The sequence below is a fragment of the Chelmon rostratus genome, chromosome 4 (genome assembly GCF_017976325.1).
Source record: "Chelmon rostratus isolate fCheRos1 chromosome 4, fCheRos1.pri, whole genome shotgun sequence".
NCBI lineage: Eukaryota > Metazoa > Chordata > Actinopteri > Chaetodontiformes > Chaetodontidae > Chelmon > Chelmon rostratus.
This window is the reverse complement of record NC_055661.1, coordinates 7,883,529-7,905,592: the sequence shown is the minus strand read 5'-3', so window position 1 is coordinate 7,905,592 and position 22,064 is coordinate 7,883,529. Positions and strand designations below refer to the sequence as shown.

Below are 22,064 nucleotides of genomic sequence, written 5' to 3'. Positions count from 1 at the left end.
ACTTAAAAGGGATAATGCTCTTTTGATGTAGTCCTAAAATTATTGGTGTAGCATAATATTAACATATTCTAGATCAGGGGTCACCAACCCGGTGCCCGCGGGCACCAGGTCGCCCGCAGCATCCACATCAGTCGCCCGTAAGCCAGTTCTAAAGATAGCGCTAATCACGAATTAGCTCTGTTTAAAATTTTATTTAATTGTGTTGCTATTCTTTTTGAATTACATTTACAGTGATGTAAATTTATAAACGAATGCATAAAAACGTTAAAAAAAATGTATATCATAAAAAAAGTTTGATATACGAACTCTGACGTAGTATGGGTCGGAGGTCAGTCTAGTGCGCATGACAAACCAGCTTTGCTGAGATGAGCTCGTGAGCGCTGCAAAGATGAGGAAACCAACGCGTTTTCTACCCACAAAAACAGCAGAAAAAAGGAAGAAAACTTATCATTTTCACAGTGAATGGGAGGAAGAGTTCTTTTTTACTAACGTGAAAGAAAACTGTGTGTGTATCACTCGCGGTGCGACTGTGGCGACGGCTAAGCGGCACAACGTGGAGAGACACTTCAGTACATGTATCAAAAGCTACCATGCTAACTACCCAGTCGATTTTTGTTAAATCTTACATAATTGATAATTTGTACAAACATGGTTCAGAGTTTATGATTTGATAAAAACTGTTAGTGGCTAGTAAAAATTGAAAAAGATTTCCTGCAAAATGTTGTGGAAGTGATCATTTGAAAATGAAACAATTGGATATTGCATATTGAAATTTATCTGTTTCCTACCTTGTTTAATCATTCTGAATAACTATTGTGATGGATCATCTGCGATCAGTGTCTTCACATAGAATATCATTAATAATAATATAAAACTAGAAAATTCCCTCTGGGAAATTTTGAAAGGGACACGGGGTGTGTTTGAGCCGACAAAATTATCTACGTTTTAAAGTTTGAATGAAGTCTCTAGGACAAAGTATGGCCGAGCAGCGGACAATTGAAAAAGGCTGAAATTTGAGGAAATTTCCCCATTCATTTCTTATGGGAAATTTATCGCAGTTGTTCGCGTCTTACGTCGGCCTTCGATGGTCATAGCTCGAAAACCGTAAGAGATATCAAAATGTGCCGAGGGTCATTTTGAGCCGACAAAATTATCTACGTTTTAAAGTTTGAATGAAGTCTCTAGGAGAAACTATGGCCGAGCAGCGGACAATTGAAAAAGGCTGCAATTTGAGAAAACTGCAGATATCAGAGGCAGTCAGTCCCTGATTAATGAATTGCTCCCAGCTGTGTTTCTGTGGCTTTCTCCTTGTCTGTCTCTGTTGATCACCTCAGCTGTCTGTGTCTGCTTCTCTCCTCTGCTTCATGTCTCTGTTAACATGAATTAATGAACTGAATCAATAAACATGAATGGAGCTAATGCTAACAGAGCTAACAGAGCTAACACTAACTGAGCTAACAGCTAACGGTGCGAATATCGCTAACGGCGGTAGCGCTAACAGAGCTAACTGTGCTAGCAGAGCTAATAGAGCTAACAGCGTTAACAAGGGGGCGGGGGGATGGGGTTTTCATTATGCATTTGTCTGTGTGTGTGTGTTTATGTATCTGTCATTGTGTGTGACTGCGTATGTGTGTGTCTTCGTCTGTTTCTGTGGCTTTCTACTTGTCTGTCTCTGTTGATCACCTCAGCTGTCTGTGTCTGCTTCTCTCCTCTGCTTCATGTCTCTGTTAACATGAATTAATGAACTGAATCAATAAACATGAATGGAGCTAATGCTGACGGAGCTAACAGAGCTAACACTAACGGAGCTAACAGCTAGCGGTGCGAATAGAGCTAACGGCGCTAACGCTAACAGAGCTAACTGTGCTAACAGAGCTAATAACGGCGTTAACAAGGGGGCGGGGGGATGGGGTTTTCATTATGCATTTGTCTGTGTGTGTGTGTTTATGTATCTGTCATTGTGTGTGACTGCGTATGTGTGTGTCTTCGTCTGTTTGTGTGTGTGTGTCTGCTTGAACTACACAAGCAGCCCAACCTGCTCCTACATGGAGATGTGTCTGGTATATGTGTGTCTGAATGTGTGTGTGTGTGTGTGTGTTTGTTTGTGTGCGTGTGTAACTTCTGCCCCACCTGCTGATAATTACCTCTCTACCTCTCCCACTTTTTACCTGTTCCTGTTCAGTTTTGACGTGCTTGTTTTTAATCACTTTTTAGCTGTTGGTTAGCCCTGCTTGTGTGTGTGTTTGTGTGACTACTTTCTCAACCTTTTTGGCAAAGCGCTTGGTGAAGCTGAGTTTAACTGTTTGTTGGATGGAGATTGTTTTCAAACAATGCCCTTGTTTTGACTGAGCTCGTTAAGATAATCATTCTCAGGCTTGTTGTCCTGCAGATGTGTGTGCGTGGGTTATTGACCGGTGTGTGTGTAAATGACAGTTGCACCTGTTAAACTCCTCCCTTGAAAAGCGGCTTTTTCGCTGTCGGTTTCTTCCGAACAACTTGCGATTGTGTCAAAACCGTAGCTGCTATCAAAAAACCGATTACACTGTGAGATGCGGACAAGTCTGGGCCAGATGTACGTGTGTTTTATGTCCAGATATTCTTTAGAAAAATGACAAAATGGTCGACTTAAAAAGACTCTGCGACTCAGAGAACAGGAGTTTGTATTGTATGCAGTGAGATTTGGGTTCGGCGAACCTCCCGAACTAAATCCTCTGGTGAGAGAACCGTACCTCGTATCAGAGTGTACTATAGATCATCGGACTCCCGAGAACTTCCTGAGTCCGGCCATCTCCTCGTTTTATTCCTGACACAACAACTTTTCGTTTTATGGCGATCTAAAGACAGGAGGCATTTCTGCTTTGCTCACAAAACAGCTCTGAATTTTAACATGGGACTTAATGGGAGAACAGGAGGGCGCTGGCTGCACAAAACGTCTCACTATTTAAATTCAGTAAGTCTCTCGGCTTTTTCGAGGACATCACACGAAAGAGGACAAGTTTGTCTACAAAATGAGCCCAAAATTATGCGTGTAGAGTGTAATTTGTGGCCGTAGCGACGAGAAAACGAGAAGATTTTCAGATCGTTTTTAGACTCTGTGCCACTCTAGCACGCACTCTAGCACGAACATTCCGCGCAATACACACCCATTATAATCTCAAAATTTCCCGCCAAACGATCACTGTCGGTGCGTTCGAGCCGACAAAATTATCTACGTTTTAAAGTTTGAATGAAGTCTCTAGGAGAAACTATGGCGAAGCAGCGGACAATTGAAAAAGGCTGCAATGTGAGAAAACGGCAGATATCAGAGGCAGTCAGTCCCTGATTAATGAATTGCTCTCAGCTGTGTTTCTGTGGCTTTCTCCTTGTCTGTCTCTGTTGATCACCTCAGCTGTCTGTGTCTGCTTCTCTCCTCTGCTTCATGTCTCTGTTAACATGAATTAATGAACTGAATCAATAAACATGAATGGAGCTAATGCTAACGGAGCTAACAGAGCTAACACTAACTGAGCTAACAGCTAAAGGTGCGAATATAGCTAACGGCGCAAGCGCTAACAGAGCTAACTGTGCTAACAGAGCTAACAGAGCTAACGGCGTTAACAAGGGGGCGGGGGGATGGGGTTTTCATTATGCATTTGTCTGTGTGTGTGTGTTTATGTATCTGTCGTTGTGTGTGACTGCGTATGTGTGTGTCTTCGTCTGTTTGTGTGTGTGTGTCTGCTTGAACTACACAAGCAGCCCAACCAGCTCCTACATGGAGATGTGTCTGGTATATGTGTGTCTGAATGTGTGTGTGTGTGTGTGTGTGTGCGTGCGTGTGTGCGTGTGTAACTTCTGCCCCACCTGCTGATAATTACCTCTCTACCTCTCCCACTTTTTACCTGTTCCTGTTCAGTTTTGACGTGCTTGTTTTTAATCACTTTTTAGCTGTTGGTTAGCCCTGCTTGTGTGTGTGTTTGTGTGACTACTGTCTCAACCTTTTTGGCAAAGCGCTTGGTGAAGCTGAGTTTAACTGTTTGTTGGATGGAGATTGTTTTCAAACAATGCCCTTGTTTTGACTGAGCTCGTTAAGATAATCATTCTCAGGCTTGTTGTCCTGCAGATGTGTGTGCGTGGGTTATTGACCGGTGTGTGTGTAAATGACAGTTAATGACACACCTGTTAACTGAAAAGCGGCTTTTTCGCTGTCGGTTTCTTCCGAACAACTTGCGATTGTGTCAAAACCGTAGCTGCTATCAAAAAACCGATTACACTGTGAGATGCGGACAAGTCTGGGCCAGATGTACGTGTGTTTTATGTCCAGATATTCTTTAGAAAAATGACAAAATGGTCGACTTAAAAAGACTCTGCGACTCAGAGAACAGGAGTTTGTATTGTATGCAGTGAGATTTGGGTTCGGCGAACCTCCTGAACTAAATCCTCTGGTGAGAGAACCGTACCTCGTATCAGAGTGTACTATAGATCATCGGACTCCCGAGAACTTCCTGAGTCCGAATATCATCTCGTTTTATTCCTGAGACAACAACTTTTCGTTTTATGGCGATGTAAAGACAGGAGGCATTTATGCTTTTCTCACAAAACAGCTCTGAATTTTTACATTGGAGTCAATGGGAGAGCTAGAGGGAGGTGGCTACACAAAAAGCCTCACTATTTAAATTCAGTAAGTCTCTCGGCTTTTTCGAGGACATCACATGAAAGAGGACAAGTTTGTCTACAAAAGATCCCAAAATTATGTGTCTCCTATTCACCGTTTGTATTTTACGGCAATTTTAGAAACACATTTCAGGCGATTTTTCACCGGCTGTCTCACTCTAACTTATGACATCACCCACTGTAGAGGGAGAGATTCTGAGCATTTTTGTGAGAAACTTGATGGTCTTCAGATGGTCATAGCTCGAAAACCGTAAGAGATATCAAAAAATGTGCTGGTATTAATTTTGAGCTGACAAATTTATCTACGTTTTAAACTTTGAATGAAGTCTCTAGGACAAAGTATGGCCGAGCTGCGGACAATTGAAAAAGGCTGAAATTTGAGGAAATTTCCCCATTCATTTCTTATGGGAAAGTCTTCGCAGTTGTTCGCGTCTTACGTCGGCCTTCGATGGTCATAGTTCGAAAACCGTAAGAGATATCAAAATGTGCCGAGGGTCATTTGGAGCCGACAAAATTATCTACGTTTTAAAGTTCAAATGAAGTCTCTCGGTGAATGTATGCCTGAGCTACAGACGTTTGAAAAACTCCAATTTCCATCTTTTTTTTTTCGCCCGTCCCATTCATTCTTATGGGAAATTTATCGCAGTTTTTCGCGTCTTACGACGCGAAAAACTGCGATAAATTTGAGAAAAGTAATAGCACACCGATCCTGATCAAACCGCACGTTTTGATATATAATTTGCAAGGGTTTTCTCAAAGCTGCGGGGCGAGTTCAGGGACAAAAATTTGGAGGATGATGAAAAATAATAATAATAAGAAGAAACACGCGGGATAGTAATAAGTGACTCGGGGCTACGCCCCGAGTCACTGGCTCCTGCAGCAGAGCTGCAGGAGCCAGTGCCTCGGAGCGTGCCCCGTGTCCCTAATTAAAAGTACACTGTGTAACTTTGTTATTTCAGAAGTGTATTATCAAAGTGGTAGCCCTTTGCATTACTCAGTGCCCTTGAAGTAGCTCTTAGTTTCAAAAAGGTTGGTAACCCCTGTTCTAGATGCTTACATCAGATTTACAATAAAAAGAGTGACTGTCTGTACATTTTATTCTATGTATAGAAACTGTGTGGTATAAAACTGTTGTTGTGTTTTTGTGCACTGGGTCTGATACTTGTAACAGAAACCCACACTGATTGATTTCTCTCCCATCCCTCTGTGGTGGAAGGGAGAGAGAGGTGTGTGGAGTGTATCAATGAATGCCAGACTCGGCTAATGTAACAGACACCTGGGGTGAGTCTTCTCTCATACCGCGCCATGCTAGGTTGAGGTCAGGTTAGCGGATGCTCTTTCATGCCCCGCCTGAATTAAAGATAAACACTTCTCTACAGCAGCCTTTTGTGCCAGCACTTACTATAAATAGGTGCATTTTGACTGGCTGTCTGCATGTAACTCAGTCTGCCTCACAATGTTGCCCTCTGTCACCTGGTTCCATTGCTGCCCCTTAGTGAAAACTCACTCTGAAGATCAAGATGTTATCTTAAACATTTCCTGAACCTTTGTGAAGGCTTACGTGGCAGCTTTGGCAGAAGGAGTACTGCGGTTGAAAGACTGCTCAATACCTTTCACAAAGATAAAACAATTTATTATTTGGTGATTTTTTTCTCCCTTGTGCCACAATCAATAATCTCATTATCAGGCACTCAGGAAGGTCCCGTTCAGAGTTCTGCTAGTACTGTAGCAAATGAAAGGCTTTACTATCATATACAGCACCAATTTACAGCAGAAGACAGGCAGCCACATTTCATGGCTTACTTACTTAACCCTTCATGATGAATGAGTGTAGGTGTGGTATTCTAGCTATTACTGCAACTAGTTTTCTTATTAAACCTTGTTAAAAGCCTTTAATTCATTAAAAATCAATTACAAGTTGTTAAAATGTAGCAACATTATAACCCACTTAAACCTTTTAAGACCCTTTAAAATCTTTTTCAAACCTGATAATTGAAACCAATTTCTGTCTGTTCAGTGTGCTACAAACCAACACATTAAAAACAAATACCTATATTCACCACAGAGCACTTCCTCTATGTGCGGAACCAAAAATGCAATTTAACCTATGGAATGGGGAAGCACACAGCACCCCCGAACAAGGGAGCGTTTCCTCAGAATGAGCGGCACATTTTCAGTTTAATTTAAGTTCAGTGCATCACTGGAAAAGTTGCATTTCAGTGATTTGAAGAACTGAAATGAGTTTGAGTGGACTGACCTTATGAAAAACTGAGGGTAACATTTACATGTTAACCTGTTAATGTGTTTCTTGGCTTTCACTTGGCTTGAGTACTTTTGTTTTTATTCTAACCATTGACTTAACCCTAACCCATATGAGTGAGTCAGGTTGTGTTTTATATTGACTTTTCTTTTTTGAGTTTAATGTATGGAAACCTTAATGAGATCACATACTGTACTTCTATACTGTGAGTCCAGGATTATTTTGGAGTTAAAATCATCTTTGATTCAGAATTATGCATTCATCTGTCTTTGTGTCTGTTTATTCCCATGAACTTCCCACAAAATAATTGCATTTACAATCAGTGGCTATGTCTCTTTCCCGACTTTTCTGCCCCCCTTTAGGAGCACTGTCCACTGGCTTGGGGTAATATTAACTTGTTTGACTACACTCACACTCTGGTGGCCAACAAGATGGCTCTGAACCTCTGGCCTGTCCCTCATGGCCTTGAAGACCTCCTCAACCCCATAGGGGTCACTGGCTCCAACCCTAATAAGGTACTCACATTCTGCATTTTGCCTTCAAATGTAAAAAAAAAATAAAAATACATTTTTTTTACAAGTTCTTTTGCACTGTTTCATATGGGGTGTGTACCAGAAATTGGGCATAAGAATGTAACAGATTTGTGAGATACTGACATTTGCACACTGTGATAATATTCTTTTAATCTCTCTTTTGCAGGAGACCCCTTGTCTGGAGATAGAGTTTGATCACTTTAGTAGTTCAGTCAAATACCCAGATATGAATGCAGTAGAGGATCATGCAAACTGGACCATCTCAAGGGAACTGGGGTTTAACTACAACATCTCTGGACAGGTAATGACCCGCTTACCAGCCACTAACCAGTGGACGTCTGGAGTTATGGTTTTTGAATCTGCATTTACCTGTGTACTTGGATTGCATGATAGGGGCCCTAGTGCCCTGTGTTTTCACCCAAGCTAACTGTTTTAAGTTTTGAAACTCAAACACAAGTAAAGAAATATTTGTCAAAGTGACATCTCAAAGACCAGGAGGGAGCTTGCAGTTGTGACACTGCATGCGAGTAATATAGTGTGTACAGAGCTACTTAGTGGAGATGAGATAAGTTATTAATGAAGGTGTTTGAATTTCACCTTTCATTAGACCCCTTTGTGGGGTGAGATATTTTGACATTGATTTATCAGGCCGTAATGCAAGGTGTGGATGTATCCTTGTTGAAGGTTTTACTTCATCCAATCTGCCAAGTTAGCTGTGATGGTAGTGTGTAAGTAACATGAACTGATATGTGTGTTATGCGAGACACCACATGTAATTTCAGGCTAGTGTTAACTGAATCTTTTGTGTACATATTCTCTGTAAGTCTTTATAACACACAGCAGTGCCAGTTGGTTGAATGTATGGTTAGATGTCAATGAATCTTAAAACTCTTTTCAGTTTATTTCTGAACATTTCTTTTCATTGAACATTTAGATATTAGTGAATTTAGGCCAGTAAGTGATTCGGTAAATATGCTTATTTTTTAGCCCAACAATTAGTGATAAAAAGTAATTGTCGCCTTAAACTTTGTTAAGTGAGTTGGCCCCAACACTTCTCACGTGACTCGGTAGTGCCACCTTGAGCTGTTGTGTTCAGTTATTCATGGTGGTGGTTGTGATGGTGTCTTATCAGATTTCTGCATGATGTATGGCATGAGAACCCGACTTCTGATGTGATAATGTGGCTTGTGGTTGGAGTTACTCTGCCATGTGAGAGGATGTGTTAAATTATTCATGACGTGTGTGTGTCAAATGTAATGAGTGCCAACTCAGTGGGTGGTGTGATGATTATTTTACCTGGCCTGATCCTGACCAGAAAATTGTTTGATCTTATCTTAAGCGCAATTAAAGTCTAAATTAACATCATATTTATGCAGACAGAAATCATACTTGATTTTGTTAAGAGGATGACTGGGTATTTCACAATAGAACTTTTCTACAAAATTTGTGCTCTTGGCAAATTGATGGCCAAAAGGGAGAAGCTCAAATTCAGAGTTTGAGGTCGATGTCAGTGTTTTTAACAACTTGAGCCAGATGCTGTGTGATGTACACAGCGTCTGGCTGCGTCATGTTCCAGCTGTGCTCTGGCTCCTTCGCCGTTTCAGTGTCTACTACGCTATAAACTCTATACAGGTATAGTTGTTTCACCTGCATTTTTTGTATTTAATACACATAAATACATGTTTGCAGCTCATTTATATGTGTTAACAGATGGCTTTTTGGCTCTGCTGAATATGACAACCATTTTTTCCTTCTACATCTTCTCTATCATTACTAACTTTTAATGTCATTATAGCTGATCCCATGGCCATCCCATTGTCTAATGACAGAAACAGAAAAATATGTGAATCAGAACAACTACCTCATGATATCTGGAAGCATTAAAGCACAGTGAGGGTGAGCATATAGAGGTGAGCAGGAGGGGACAGAACAGAGATTTTACAAGCCGTTTTACTAAGTACAGCAAGGAAAAACTAGTGTGACGATAAAGTAAACAAAGGAAATGCAACATTAAAAATCCATTTCAAGTTAGTAGCCAGTAAATACAGGCATTTGAATACATTCTCAAGTTAATTTCATGTGTTGGGTACTACAGCATGCCCTGATATAGAAGAAAATGGACTATGTGAAAGAAATCCTACACTAATGTGAGAGTTAACTGAAAAGCAGGACTGCTGCTGTGGTTATTTCAGGGCAGTTACCCTGTCCACTGATTTAGAACTGTGGTCAAACTGTTGAACAGAACCATGGAGGACATAGTTAAATTGATAAAGTTAAAGTATAGTGCAAAAAAAAATGGAATCTTAAAAATGTTTGATTTGATGAATTATTTAGAGCAAATAGTCATGCATATTGTTAGTGTGGCCTGTTTTACAGGTCCATCAGATAATGTGCGTTGATTTATATATGAGGATAGTGTAATGTGATGTATTAAGTGATTCCTTTATTTGTAATTTGAGCTGTTTGAGTGCTGTTCCAAGCTATGTTTGTTGCTCCCAATGATTGCATGGCTGAATGTCCAGACAAGCAAATATTTGTATAAAGGTAAACTAAGTAAGCTTCACACATAGGACAAGATGAAAGTTAATAAACAAATAAGGTAAAAACACAATACAATAAAAAACTCAGCACAATGAGACACAGACCAGACAACAAAAACAACAAATAACAAAGCCCAGAATGTAGATCTGTAAAAAGCCTTGCCTATTAAAATGCGTTTTTAGAAGCCGCTTGAAATAGTCCAGAGATTCAGTAAATCTGATAGATGGGGGAAGATGATTCCAGAGGGTTTGGCCTAAAACAACAAAGGTATGATCGCCTTTTGTTCACCATGCAAGAAGAGGGGTAATGCCAGACCACCGGCTAGTTCTAGTTGATAGCCTGGCAGCTGCTTTCTGAAATAACTGTAAACGGTTTAGACAAAGATACTGTAATGCAAGAAAAAAGTAATAAATGGAATCTCTAACAACAAGTGACAAAGTAAAAACACTGCTGGTGAAGGTACGATGTAAGAGTTTTGTTTTGTTTTATTGTGTCACACTTTGTTTTATTACAGCGCAAGTTTGGGAAGGCATCAGGAGCTCATACAGTAACTCGACAGCCAACAGGTTAATTATAGGAGTGTTAGTGATGTAATAATGCAGTGTATTTTCTTTGTGTTGTGTTTCAGAGCAACCGTGTGGCCAGAGATCACGCCCTGACAGAGAGCGACACTGAGCAGCTGAAGCAGCTGAGTAACAGAGACCCTCTTTCAGAAATCACTGAGCAGGAGAAAGACTTCCTCTGGAGACACAGGTAACCTCCAACCACCACGGATTTCACAGTTCAGACTCGTTGGTAAATCTGCTGTGTTACTTCCACAACCCCCCACCCCGATTCAAATCAAGCTTATTCCTGTAGGTTAATGGTTGAAACATTTGTTCATTTTTTAAATTGCTACTCTTAACAAACTTTTTGTTTAAAAAAGCCAAAATACATCTGTGGGATTACCTGTAACCAAATTCTGCATGCTGCACACTGAGACTGGGATGCAACACTCAGTAGTTATCCTGTTTCTCTTTCTCCACCAGACACTACTGCATGAACATCCCTGAGATCCTTCCCAAGATCCTTCTCGCTGTCAAGTGGAACTCCAGAGATGAAGTAGCACAGGTAATGCCATTTCACTCCCACGTGTCATATAAACACATCCTCCAAACAGAGAAAAATGTCCACAGCTCGGCTGTTCCACAAAGTACATTTAATTGAATTTTAAAATTGTTTCATTTGTTGGTTTTCTGACCTATAAGTACCAAATGCAAAGCATATTACACGTAACATTTATGCCATCTACTCCTTGTTTGACTACTTGTGTCAGCTTTTTAGGAAATTACTCCTTTCTGTGTTTTGGGGTTTAAATTTATACTTGCAGAAAATAAATAACGGAACTGCACAGAATATAGGTTTGTTTATTTGCATATTTGTCATTTTATCAACAAATGACAAATATGCAAATAAACAAACCAACTTGTAATATGCAATATGTGTGTGGTTATGTGTGTGTGTGTATGTGCTAGATAGAAAAATATTGATACATATGAGTGGAGAATATGTATGAATTCATATTTCGTGCTTTGTATGTTTCCCAGATGTACTGTCTGTTAAAGGAATGGCCCTCTATCCGTCCTGAGCAGGCCATGGAGCTGTTGGACTGTAACTATCCAGACCCCATGGTCAGGCACTTTGCTGTACGCTGCCTTGACAAATACCTGACTGATGACAAACTGTCCCAGTACCTCATCCAGCTTGTACAGGTAGGTCTAATTGAGAGCCTGGGATACCTTTCCCCAGCCTGAGTGTACTTGGCTGCCAGCCTTACATCGGTTGAAAAGCAGCTTTTGTTTGGTCTGTTTTTGTGTGTTGAAGTCTTTCCAATCCGTGATGCCTTAGGTTGTATTTGGTTTACAGAGACTCCATGTTTGGGAGACATCATAGAGTCTGAAATGATTCATCTGAACCCTCTCTCTGCATCTCCTGTTGTTCTTTTCTTCCAATCCCCCCTTCCTCTCTCTCTCTTCTTGTTCTAGGTATTAAAATATGAGCAGTATCTTGACAATCCCCTGGCCCGTTTTCTTCTCAAAAAGGCCCTGACCAATCAAAGGATAGGACATTTCTTCTTCTGGCATCTCAAGTGAGCCACCATCCAGATTGCTTTTTCTCAGTGTCTTCATAGAAGGCTTCTTACTCTCTGTCTCTCCTTTGTCTTTGCGGCTTCCTCACAGGTCAGAAATGCACAATAAAACAGTGAGCCAGAGGTTTGGGCTGCTGTTAGAGGCCTACTGCAGGGCTTGTGGCATGTACCTCAAACACCTGAGCAGGCAGGTAGAAGCCATGGAGAAGCTTATTAACCTCACTGACATCCTTAAACAGGAGAAGAAGGATGAGACACAGAAGGTAAGGAGGATGAGTTTTTTGTCCTTCACTTCTCAAAACACCGACATGTAATATGCGGGACACATTGTGGTGACATGTGTGTCACCACAATGTGGTATTTATCTTGATCCTAAGTGCCTTCATTTTTTCTACATCATTGCCGTCCAAAGTTTGAAAAATTACAATCTTGGCACACTCTGTGGTTGTGATAGTACCAGCATTATAAGGCTTCATTCACTGATAGTCTGTGCCTGCACGATGTCATACACTGCGGCGCTCCACAGATGTCATGTGGGTTTATTTTCTGTTTGAGTTTGAAACCCAGTGCCCAGGGTTTGTAGATGTAAGAGCACACAAGCCTCATTTAGCTGTGTTGCTTATAGTATTAAGTCTCTAAGTACAATAAGCAGCAATGACACAGCACAAAATATGCATGCCCACACAGCAGAACAGGATTTTATTTATTTACTCATAATATAAGGCTTTTATCAGTCAAGCCAGGTTTCATCAGTAGATTATTCTGTTATTGACCCTGTTCTGAAAGCACATTTTTCCACACTGACACCACACATAGAATTTTAATTATGAACGTTTGTTATGTTGAAAGATTTTAGGTGGGATCTGTGTGGTGTTACTCATTCTTAAAATTACAAATTTGTTTTTTTTATTCAGAATTTGCCCTGAATTTAGAACATCACACAAATGCAGCCATTTTTAGAAGATTTCTCTGTGGATTTGTGTGTGTGTGGATGCGGGCACACACACCTATGTGCAATCGCACGTGTGTGTGTTGTTGTGGCTGTGTGTGTGTCTTGTGGAGGTCCAGATGCGGTTTCTTGTGGACCAGATGAAGAGACCAGACTACATGGATGCTCTGCAGAACTTCACTTCTCCTCTCAACCCTGCACACCAACTGGGAAACCTAAGGTTGGAGGCAATAGTGAATGAGCTGTGTGTGACTGCAGCGGTGGGCATGTGTTGGGGTTATGGAAAAAACGATTGCCATTGTTAATAACTTTTAATAACTTAAATTAATATGTACACAGGTTAGACGAATGCAGGATCATGTCATCAGCTAAGAGACCGTTGTGGCTCAACTGGGAGAATCCAGATATCATGTCAGAGCTGCTCTTTCAGAACAATGAGATAATCTTCAAAAATGGAGATGGTAACAAACATACAAACACACACACAAACACACAAATACAACCTGTTAAACCTCCTTTTTAGGCTCTGTACCAGAAACCGTTTGGAAACTTTTCTACCCTTTCAGCACACTTGCTAAAAATCAGCCTGTAACAGCCAACCTGAAGCAATTTGTGCTTAAACTGATAAAACTGTCATTGCATTTAAGATGTCATTACCAAATAAATTGTGACACTTCCTTAGGCATGTGGTGTTATTAGTGCTGATGTCTCTGAAAACACATTTACCATAAACACATCCCAATGAAACAGTTGCAAAGATTTGGGCAACAACATACACATAAGATATTTTTTCTCTGACTCCTACCACCATGTGTCATTGAAAGAAAGCTTTACCTTACGGCTTGCACAGGTAGACTAGTTCAGTCTTACTGATTTGTGCTACAGTATATGGTAAAGCAGTATATTTTCCCAGTCCAAGTCCTAAATGTTGACACAAACTATAAAGTGCTGTTTAGAGGCTGCAGAGCTTTGTGGTAATGTTTGTCTACTATAATCATACTAACTCGTCCTTATGTTTTCTACGTGTATAATCTGTCAGTATCCCAGGATGTTATTAACTTAAACTGTCCTCATTGTGTGTGTTTTTGCTGCAGACTTGCGGCAGGATATGCTGACATTGCAGATCATTAAAATCATGGAGAATATTTGGCAGAATCAGGGCCTGGACCTGCGGTACTACTCTTTCCTATTATGTCGTTTTATATTTCACTTCCTCTCTGTGTCGTCCTTCTTCAGTGTCTTTATTCCCTAACTCTTCCCTTGCTCAGTTTATGGGGCTAAGAATATCTGCTTTATGTGTCTCCAGGATGCTTCCCTATGGCTGTCTGTCATTAGGAGACTGTGTGGGTCTCATTGAGGTGGTTCGCAGCTCCCACACCATCATGCAAATTCAGTGTAAAGGAGGTTTGAAAGGAGCCCTGCAGTTCAACTCAAACACTCTGCATCAGTGGCTCAAGGACAAGAACAAGGGCGAGATGTGAGTTCTTCTGTCCTGCTGTTATTTTTACGGCGCGTTTGCATCATTAGACAGTACAGAACAATGCCCATTAGAGTACAGAAACTGTACTAAAAGAAATGTCTTGGGGAAAAACTGCTGGTGTTAAGTTACAGCCCATTTACTTTTGCCTGCGTTCAGTTTCATGTTTATACATGCTTTCTTTAATTAGAATTTAAATACATTCCCATTTCTAATTTCTTTTTAGATGCAAAATTAATGGTGTCACTGCTTACTGGGGTGTGTGTGTGTGCGTGTGCAGGTATGACATGGCTGTGGATCTGTTTACGAGGTCCTGTGCTGGCTACTGTGTAGCTACATTTATCCTTGGGATAGGAGACAGGCACAACAGCAACATTATGGTCAAAGATGATGGACAGGTAACTTGTATATGTGCATACACAACACACAATTTGAGATGTGATTTCAAAAATGTTTGCTATTTCCTTGTTTTCCTTGTGTTTTTTTCTGTTTCAGTTGTAGAAACTGATTTTATTTGTACATTGGGTTGATAGTCATATGCCATTTAACAGTACATATTTGATAAAAAGAGCAAGTTGAAGTGAATTGTAAGCAGACTGAATGGCTACTTGATATTGGTGACAGATTGCTGTCGATGCTCTGTCGTTTCCTGTGGGTATACAGGATATACGTAGGTTTGACTTCACTTCTTACTTCTGCTGTTCTCTTTGTTTTGCTCTCCTCCAGCTGTTTCATATAGATTTTGGCCATTTCCTGGATCATAAGAAGAAGAAATTTGGCTACAAGAGAGAACGAGTGCCCTTTGTGCTGACACAAGACTTCCTCATTGTCATCAGCAAGGGATCCCAGGAGTGTGCGAAGACCAAAGAGTTCGAAAGGTACTGCAGCATCTTACCTCTTTTCTTCTCTCATCGTTGTTTCTCTCATCGTTCATCTCTCATCTGCAGCTAGTACCAGTGAGTCTGTTGGTTTGTTGGCTGGTCAACCTCCAAGACTTTTTGGCTCTTCTTGTTTGAAACAGAGCTTTCCTATAGGTGTGTTTTTCTTTAACTTGGTCTCAATGATGACATTGTTGTTACCATTGCGGACAGACTGGAGAGCACGTAGTTGCACATGGTTTTTATTTCGAAGTATACTTGAATGACAGACGTTTTAATTTATTTAGTCAAAATAAATGTCTTTTTCAAGCAGCGCAGTATTTTTCCCTCAGTTAGGTAAGTCACCTTGTCCAATTTATTCAACCATGAGAAACTAGTAGCCTTCCTGTCTGAAAAGGTGATTTTCAACATGGGATGATATCTGCTTTCATCAAAACAAACTCTACTTGCAACCCATGCATGGGCCCTGCAGGATGAGGCGGTTTGTGGTCCGCAGCCATTTGTGAAAATGATGAGCTACATTTTTGCTCTTGTTGATGTTGCTGTGACGTTATATAAAGAAGCTTTCTACTTTTTGTTGTCTTTTTCACATTCTTTTTCCCATCTACCTCCAGGTTCCAGGAGATGTGCTATAAAGCCTACCTGGCCATCCGGCAGCACGCTAACCTCTTCATCAACCTGTTCTCCATGATGCTGGGCTCTGGCATGCCCGAGCTGCAGTCATTTGATGACATTGCCTACATTAGGAAGACTCTGGCCCTGGAGAAGAGCGAACAGGTAATGATTTCTTATATCCATTCTTTTCTGATCTTATTATGGGGGTGTTTAAATAGTCTTAAGTCTGACATTTGGCTTTCTGAAACCTCTGCAAGATTACCTCATTTACTTATGTATCTGTTTTACTTTTATTTTTTTTTTGTCCTTTCTGCAGGAGGCGTTGGACTACTTCATGAAACAGATGAACGATGCTCACCATGGAGGATGGACCACCAAGATGGACTGGATATTCCACACAATTAGACAGCATGCACTAAACTGATCTCCTGCACACACAAAAAAACTCCCACCATAAAGTATTTACTTCTGTCAGCCAGCTGTTCAAGTCTGAAGCACGGAGCACCAATTTCATTTCTCCATCACAGCAGATGTCCTGAACAGCTCACTGATGATGAAAGTTTGCAGCTTGAATATTTCTTTTTTTTTAAACACCAGCACCATTTCTGTTTAGTTCTTCTTTTTCTGCATTTCCTGACCATGATCATCTTCCTTTTTGTGTGGTCACACTTCCCTCTGTTTGTCCTGCGTCTACAAGGCAGCGTTGTCCTCACGGCCCTCTGAAGATGTGCCCTACCTGGCTGATGCTTGTACCTTTGGCTACTATGCTTCCAGTAGGTAGCCAAGGAAATTTTACCGCTTACCCTGCTGCCCTTGCAGGAAAAACACAAATTGGACAAATCGTGAAAGAGTGTAAAAAAAAAAGATGAATCTGCCCGTCTATAAATTTAGCCACAAAGTTCAACTCGCTGCCCTTCTGCTGTATTAGTGCTGCACTGTGGCTCCACCCCAGAAAGGAAGTGCATGGGAAACTTCTTGTTTGTTTGTTTTCTTTTTAAATCGTATCACTGCTGAGAAGATAACGGGCACAAGGGACTGTCTGATTATCTTAGATTATAGAAGTGTGACTCAAATTTGTTGTACAGTGCAGGGTTACTGGAGTACGGGAGCTTCGATAATGACTACCACTGCACAGTCTTGCCCTGAGCTGATTTGGTGTCGGCTTTTGACCCTTTGTGAGGAAATTTCAAAGCTCAAAAACTGCTGAAGAGTCTCTGGGTTGTTTTGCACAGCTCTACAGTCTCAGTGAAAAAGCGCTCCGCCCTTGGGAACATTTGTTGGTGGCGCAGCGTTGGACTCTTGCATAACCTTCAGGATGATGATGCCTCTCCTTCAAAAAACAGCACTTAGAAAAAACAAAATAATATACAGATTTATTATGACTTTTTAAATTTATTTATGTATTGTAGTTTCTTTTAGTTTCTACACCCTAACTCAACTCTCCAGAAACACACCAGTGTTTGTCTAAATATATGTGTTTGTTTTTTGTTTCTACTTTTTACTTTTTTTGCTTCCTTCTGCCTTCTTTTGACCAAGAATGCAACAGCTTTTCCCTGTTTTTTAGTAAGACTGCTTGTTCTTTTTTTGCATACTTGGGAAGGCAAAATGGCAAGAGTCAAAGTGCCAGTCTCACATTTATTGAAGAATGGGACCTATTTTAAGCCTCTGGCTGTCTGCTGTGACGGTGAGCAAAGGCCCAGGGGAATGTCTTCCTGTTGATAAAATGCCTTGGCGTCACAGCACAACACTCCACGACAGTGCACACTGCTAAATCCTACAACCTCTTCTTAAACGAGCTGTAGTAAGTAAACCAGCACTATTAACATGAAAAGCATGAGAAGCTAGCTTTGCCCTTCATTGTGTATTATTTATATTTCTAACCATGTTAGGTTGATGGTTTTAAGCATGTCCCCAATTAGAATGTCTTTAAAATTTTTTGACTGAGCCCATAATGCTGGCGTCGTTCGAGCCATGCTTCCTGTTGCCAGGCAGTGTTAAAGCCATGCTCTGCACCTTTTTGTTGGAAGCTTAAATTTTACACATTTTTCAAAACAGAAAGATTTGAACATGTGGTGTTTTCAGCATTTTAAAGTCAATGAAGTGGCTGCTGCTGCCATTGAAACAGTTTGCATGGATGAGATTAATATATGAGAGGGATTTCAACATGTCATTCAAATTTGATTGAGTTTCTCAAAAGTGGGCATGGTTTAGCAAGTACAGAGTGATGTGGAGCTGTAGGACTGTTCCACCTACACCACCTACCTTGTTTGGTCTGTAGGCAGAGGATGAGGGTGAAATGAATAAATTAGATGTCGGCGATATTCTGTGGACACATTGGTTCTACTGTTGCATCACTCTGCTAGCTACTGTGAGCCACTAGCTAACAGTCAAGTGCGCTTTTATATGACGGGGTGGGGTTAGCTAATTTCATTGGATTTATTTGTGTAAACGCCTCCATGTTTAAGATGAATCATCAAAAAATCTTGAATGCTATACAGAAGGAGAAAAGGTAAAGATTTTAATGTAAAATCCTCAAAAATGCATTTTTGTTTCACTGTCTCTTTGAAGAGACCATAGCTGGCTGGTCTCTGAAGATGGGCCATTTTGGAATTTCTAAAATCCAAAATGATTTAATAAAAGATGTTTTGATAATCAGAGAACAGTGAAAGGCAGTAAATCTAACTTTGCCAGTTTAATTGAGAAACTCTTGTACAGTGATCTTTGCTGAGGAGAGAATGTAGTATTTTATAAGAAAAGGTGACTCAGAGCAGCCTCACTAGCGCCCGACTTCCTCATAATGTACCTAGAAAGACGTTTGGATGTGGGCATAGCTAAATTATTGTCTTAGTAACCCTACAGTGTGAAACTCAATCAGCCAGCAAAACAGAAAGTCTGCACTTCGCCAGTTCCAACATTGATTGTATTGAAAAGCCAAAGTTGTGGTCTGCTCTGATGTGGCGCTTGTTTGGGATGTTATATTATTGCAGCATTAATGGCTAGAATGTACTTAGTTGCTAATATGGACCTTAGGTGTGCTCATCTCTTTTTTTTTTGCATCATTCATGTTTCCTTTCTAATGTTAGGCGAAGTTCCACTCAACATACAACAGGTTATCAGCAGAGAGCTCTTCTGTCCATCACTAATCCTTTTTTTTCTCAACGTGCCAAATCAGGCATCACTGAGGCCTGTAGAAACTAATGCTGGAGGTGCATCATGCAGTAAGGCATATCAGTTACAGACTTTAAAAAGAAAAAAAAAAGAAGAAAAGGGTTGGGGTGTGCACTTCAGAATTCTAGCTCTCAATGCCTTTTTGTCCAATAGGACTCTGTAAGAAGAAAGTTAGCCTAGTGTACATGTCTATCAAGCAGCATAACCAGTATGTATGATGTGCATTTTGAAGCAGCATTAAAGCACCAGTGTGTAGAATTGGGTGGTATCTAGTGGTGAAGTTGCAGAGTGCAACCAACTGAACATCCCTCGCCTCCTTCCAAGTGCGTAGGATAACCTAGTGTGGCCGTTTTGGTTTGTCCTTTCTGGGCGACTGTAGAAACAGGCCGGTGCACTGTGGATGACGACACACTCCCTCTGTAGCTATAAAGGGCTCATTCTAAGGTAATGAAAACAGAACGATTCATATTTTCAGGTGATTCTACACTAATAAACATAATTAGATAGTCAATAGATCCCCCTAAATCCTACACACTGGATATTTAAGCTGTGTATGTACAGTTACAGTCAAACCTCTTTTTCTATGGGAGGCTTCATGTGCGACAAACCTGCAGTGTTGTTATCTTTACTGTCGTTTCCCATGTGCTCTCCAAACTGAAGCATGTGAGTGTGTTTGTGTGTGCATTAATTGTGTTTCTGTACAGGTTGCAGAGCTTCATTGGCAGGCTCCAATGAAAACCCACACTATGTATGTATGTATGTACATGTCCATGTGTCTGTGTGTGACACTTAACTGTTGAAGTGATGGTGTCTCTAAATGTTTTGTAAGCCTTTTTTTCCCACTGGCTTGTCTGTGCCAGAGGAAGGAGAAACAAGAAAAAAAAAAAAAAAAACGGTGAAGTTTTTGCATCGTTTGTAAGGAAGCAAACGAGGGGAAATGGAGAAACTTTTTTCATACATCAGTTGTAAATGTTTTACTTGAAATGTCGCGAATCGGAACCACAGCTGTTTTTTGTTGGTTTAAAATGGAGATGGGGCGGGGGTGCAGCGTCTATTTAGTACTGATTGTGAGAGTGTGTGTGTGTGTGTGTGTGTGTGTATTTTACTGTACGTAAGCACCGAAGGTTGAAGCATTGTGTATAGGCTGTATGTTTGATACTGGTAGTGAGTTTTATTGATGCCACAGTCCTGAGTTTCCAAAGTGAACACTCAGCTACGTCTTGAACTAATGAAGGACTAAAGTTGTCCTTGAGTTCTCATTTCTAAGATCAGGTGCAGCCTGAACTATGACGAAGTATCTTACAGTATTTAAGAAGATTTGATAATCTTGTATTTTCATCTTCAGCCTCAAAATCCTTAAAATGTTCAGCACCGAAGTGACAGTTCTCACATCTTTGCAGAGCGCGTTTGTTTCTCCGGGTCCTCAACTTTGGCACTGAAGTGGTGCAGGAATTCTGCAAGAACTGTTGCACTAGTTTTTCCTCCCTGATGTGAAGGCTTTGATGGCAAACATGCTTTATCCCTTTTAAATGTCAAAAAGCTCAGCGATGAAAACGCAGGCTCATGTTTTACAAATCTGCTTATCACATGATCAACGCTCAACTATCTGCAGGAGATTGAGTGTCACATAATGATGCACGCTCATTGACCTGCTGTTTTACTAAGAAGTTGAAGTTGGAAATGATCTTATTTAAGCACCTTATGTGTGCAGAGAAATACTGACAGACTTTCTGTGAAGTTGAACAGACGAGTGAAAATCTGCTTTCATTCAGTCATTCTTCAGTTTGCCCCTGCTAATACAATCATCATCACATCATGATCTGAGCTATAATCCCATGACAAACAGTGGACATAATAACATGAACACTTAGAAAATCCAATGCGATTCAATGCAATATCTGTGTAGTAAATTACTACTTTTGTGAAACTTACAGCGTCTGACCTTGATGAGTACCAGACGAGACGTGTTTTCTGTTACTGTCGGACACGTGTTCACGTTATTGTTTCCACCACCTGTGCGAATAAAGACCCTGATGCTTTGTGAATCTGGCCACAGATCTTAATCTGTGTGTTTCTGCCTGCAAAGCAGTTAAATACAAACTGTCAAAGCCTTGTTTTAACACAGTGTTTTTAGAAACCCTTTGAACCGAATGAATGTCGAGAGTTTCAAACTCCTATGCTTTGAGAAAAAAAAGCATTGGAATCAAGACTAATTACGTACTAATCGTTTCGATAACTGATCATTTGTGATCATTATTGAGGCTTCTTAAATGTCCCAAGCTTTCACTTTGAAGAGAAATATTGACTCAGTGGTCTGTGGTTTCATGTTCTTTTCTGTATGCAGTGCTCTAAACTACATTTTAATGTGTCACTAATAATTTCCAACATACCATGCTGTCAGAACTATACTACGAATGAATGTACAATGGGCCAATATATTGGTTTTCCACAACCTACCTGCATGAGATTGTCGGTAAAGATGAATACTCTTCTTGCTACATGTATTATTTGTTTGTTTTTTTTATTTAGTCTGCTAAGCAGCCATACAGATGTTTATAAATTGATGCCTTAAGTTTGCTCCCTGTAGGAACAGTTTCTAGGAGAAGTTCTTCCACAGAATAACCTGCGTTTTTATTTATAAATGTATAATGTGTTTCGTTTTGGCTCCCTGGTCACAGAGTAAAGGTTTGTACCCTGACTGACCGACTGACTGACTGGTCATCTGAGTGTTCTGTGAAGATGTACAAATAAATTTGTTAAACATTCACCCAGCTGTGTTTGCCCGTGCACTGTCCTCTCTTGCAGTATGACTGTAAAGCAGGCCTCTTAACAAAATCTTACTTTCTTCATGTCATGATCCTGGGT

At 40.5% G+C, this 22,064-nt stretch overlaps 1 protein-coding gene across 1 annotated transcript in view; it reads left to right on the top strand.

Moving 5' to 3' along the window:
- Positions 1–22,064, top strand: part of LOC121605138 (phosphatidylinositol 4,5-bisphosphate 3-kinase catalytic subunit alpha isoform-like) — a 33,116-nt gene extending 11,052 nt beyond the window's left edge. Inside the window, exons 12-26 of the mRNA XM_041934929.1 lie at positions 7,273–7,425; positions 7,610–7,744; positions 10,613–10,737; positions 11,013–11,094; positions 11,571–11,735; positions 12,009–12,112; positions 12,204–12,375; positions 13,175–13,281; positions 13,401–13,522; positions 14,156–14,234; positions 14,368–14,538; positions 14,819–14,936; positions 15,265–15,416; positions 16,031–16,193; positions 16,348–22,064. Of these exons, the coding sequence (XP_041790863.1) occupies positions 7,273–7,425; positions 7,610–7,744; positions 10,613–10,737; positions 11,013–11,094; positions 11,571–11,735; positions 12,009–12,112; positions 12,204–12,375; positions 13,175–13,281; positions 13,401–13,522; positions 14,156–14,234; positions 14,368–14,538; positions 14,819–14,936; positions 15,265–15,416; positions 16,031–16,193; positions 16,348–16,455 (1,956 nt within the window). The 3' untranslated portion in view covers positions 16,456–22,064. The remainder of the gene's footprint in view (positions 1–7,272; positions 7,426–7,609; positions 7,745–10,612; positions 10,738–11,012; positions 11,095–11,570; positions 11,736–12,008; positions 12,113–12,203; positions 12,376–13,174; positions 13,282–13,400; positions 13,523–14,155; positions 14,235–14,367; positions 14,539–14,818; positions 14,937–15,264; positions 15,417–16,030; positions 16,194–16,347) is intronic.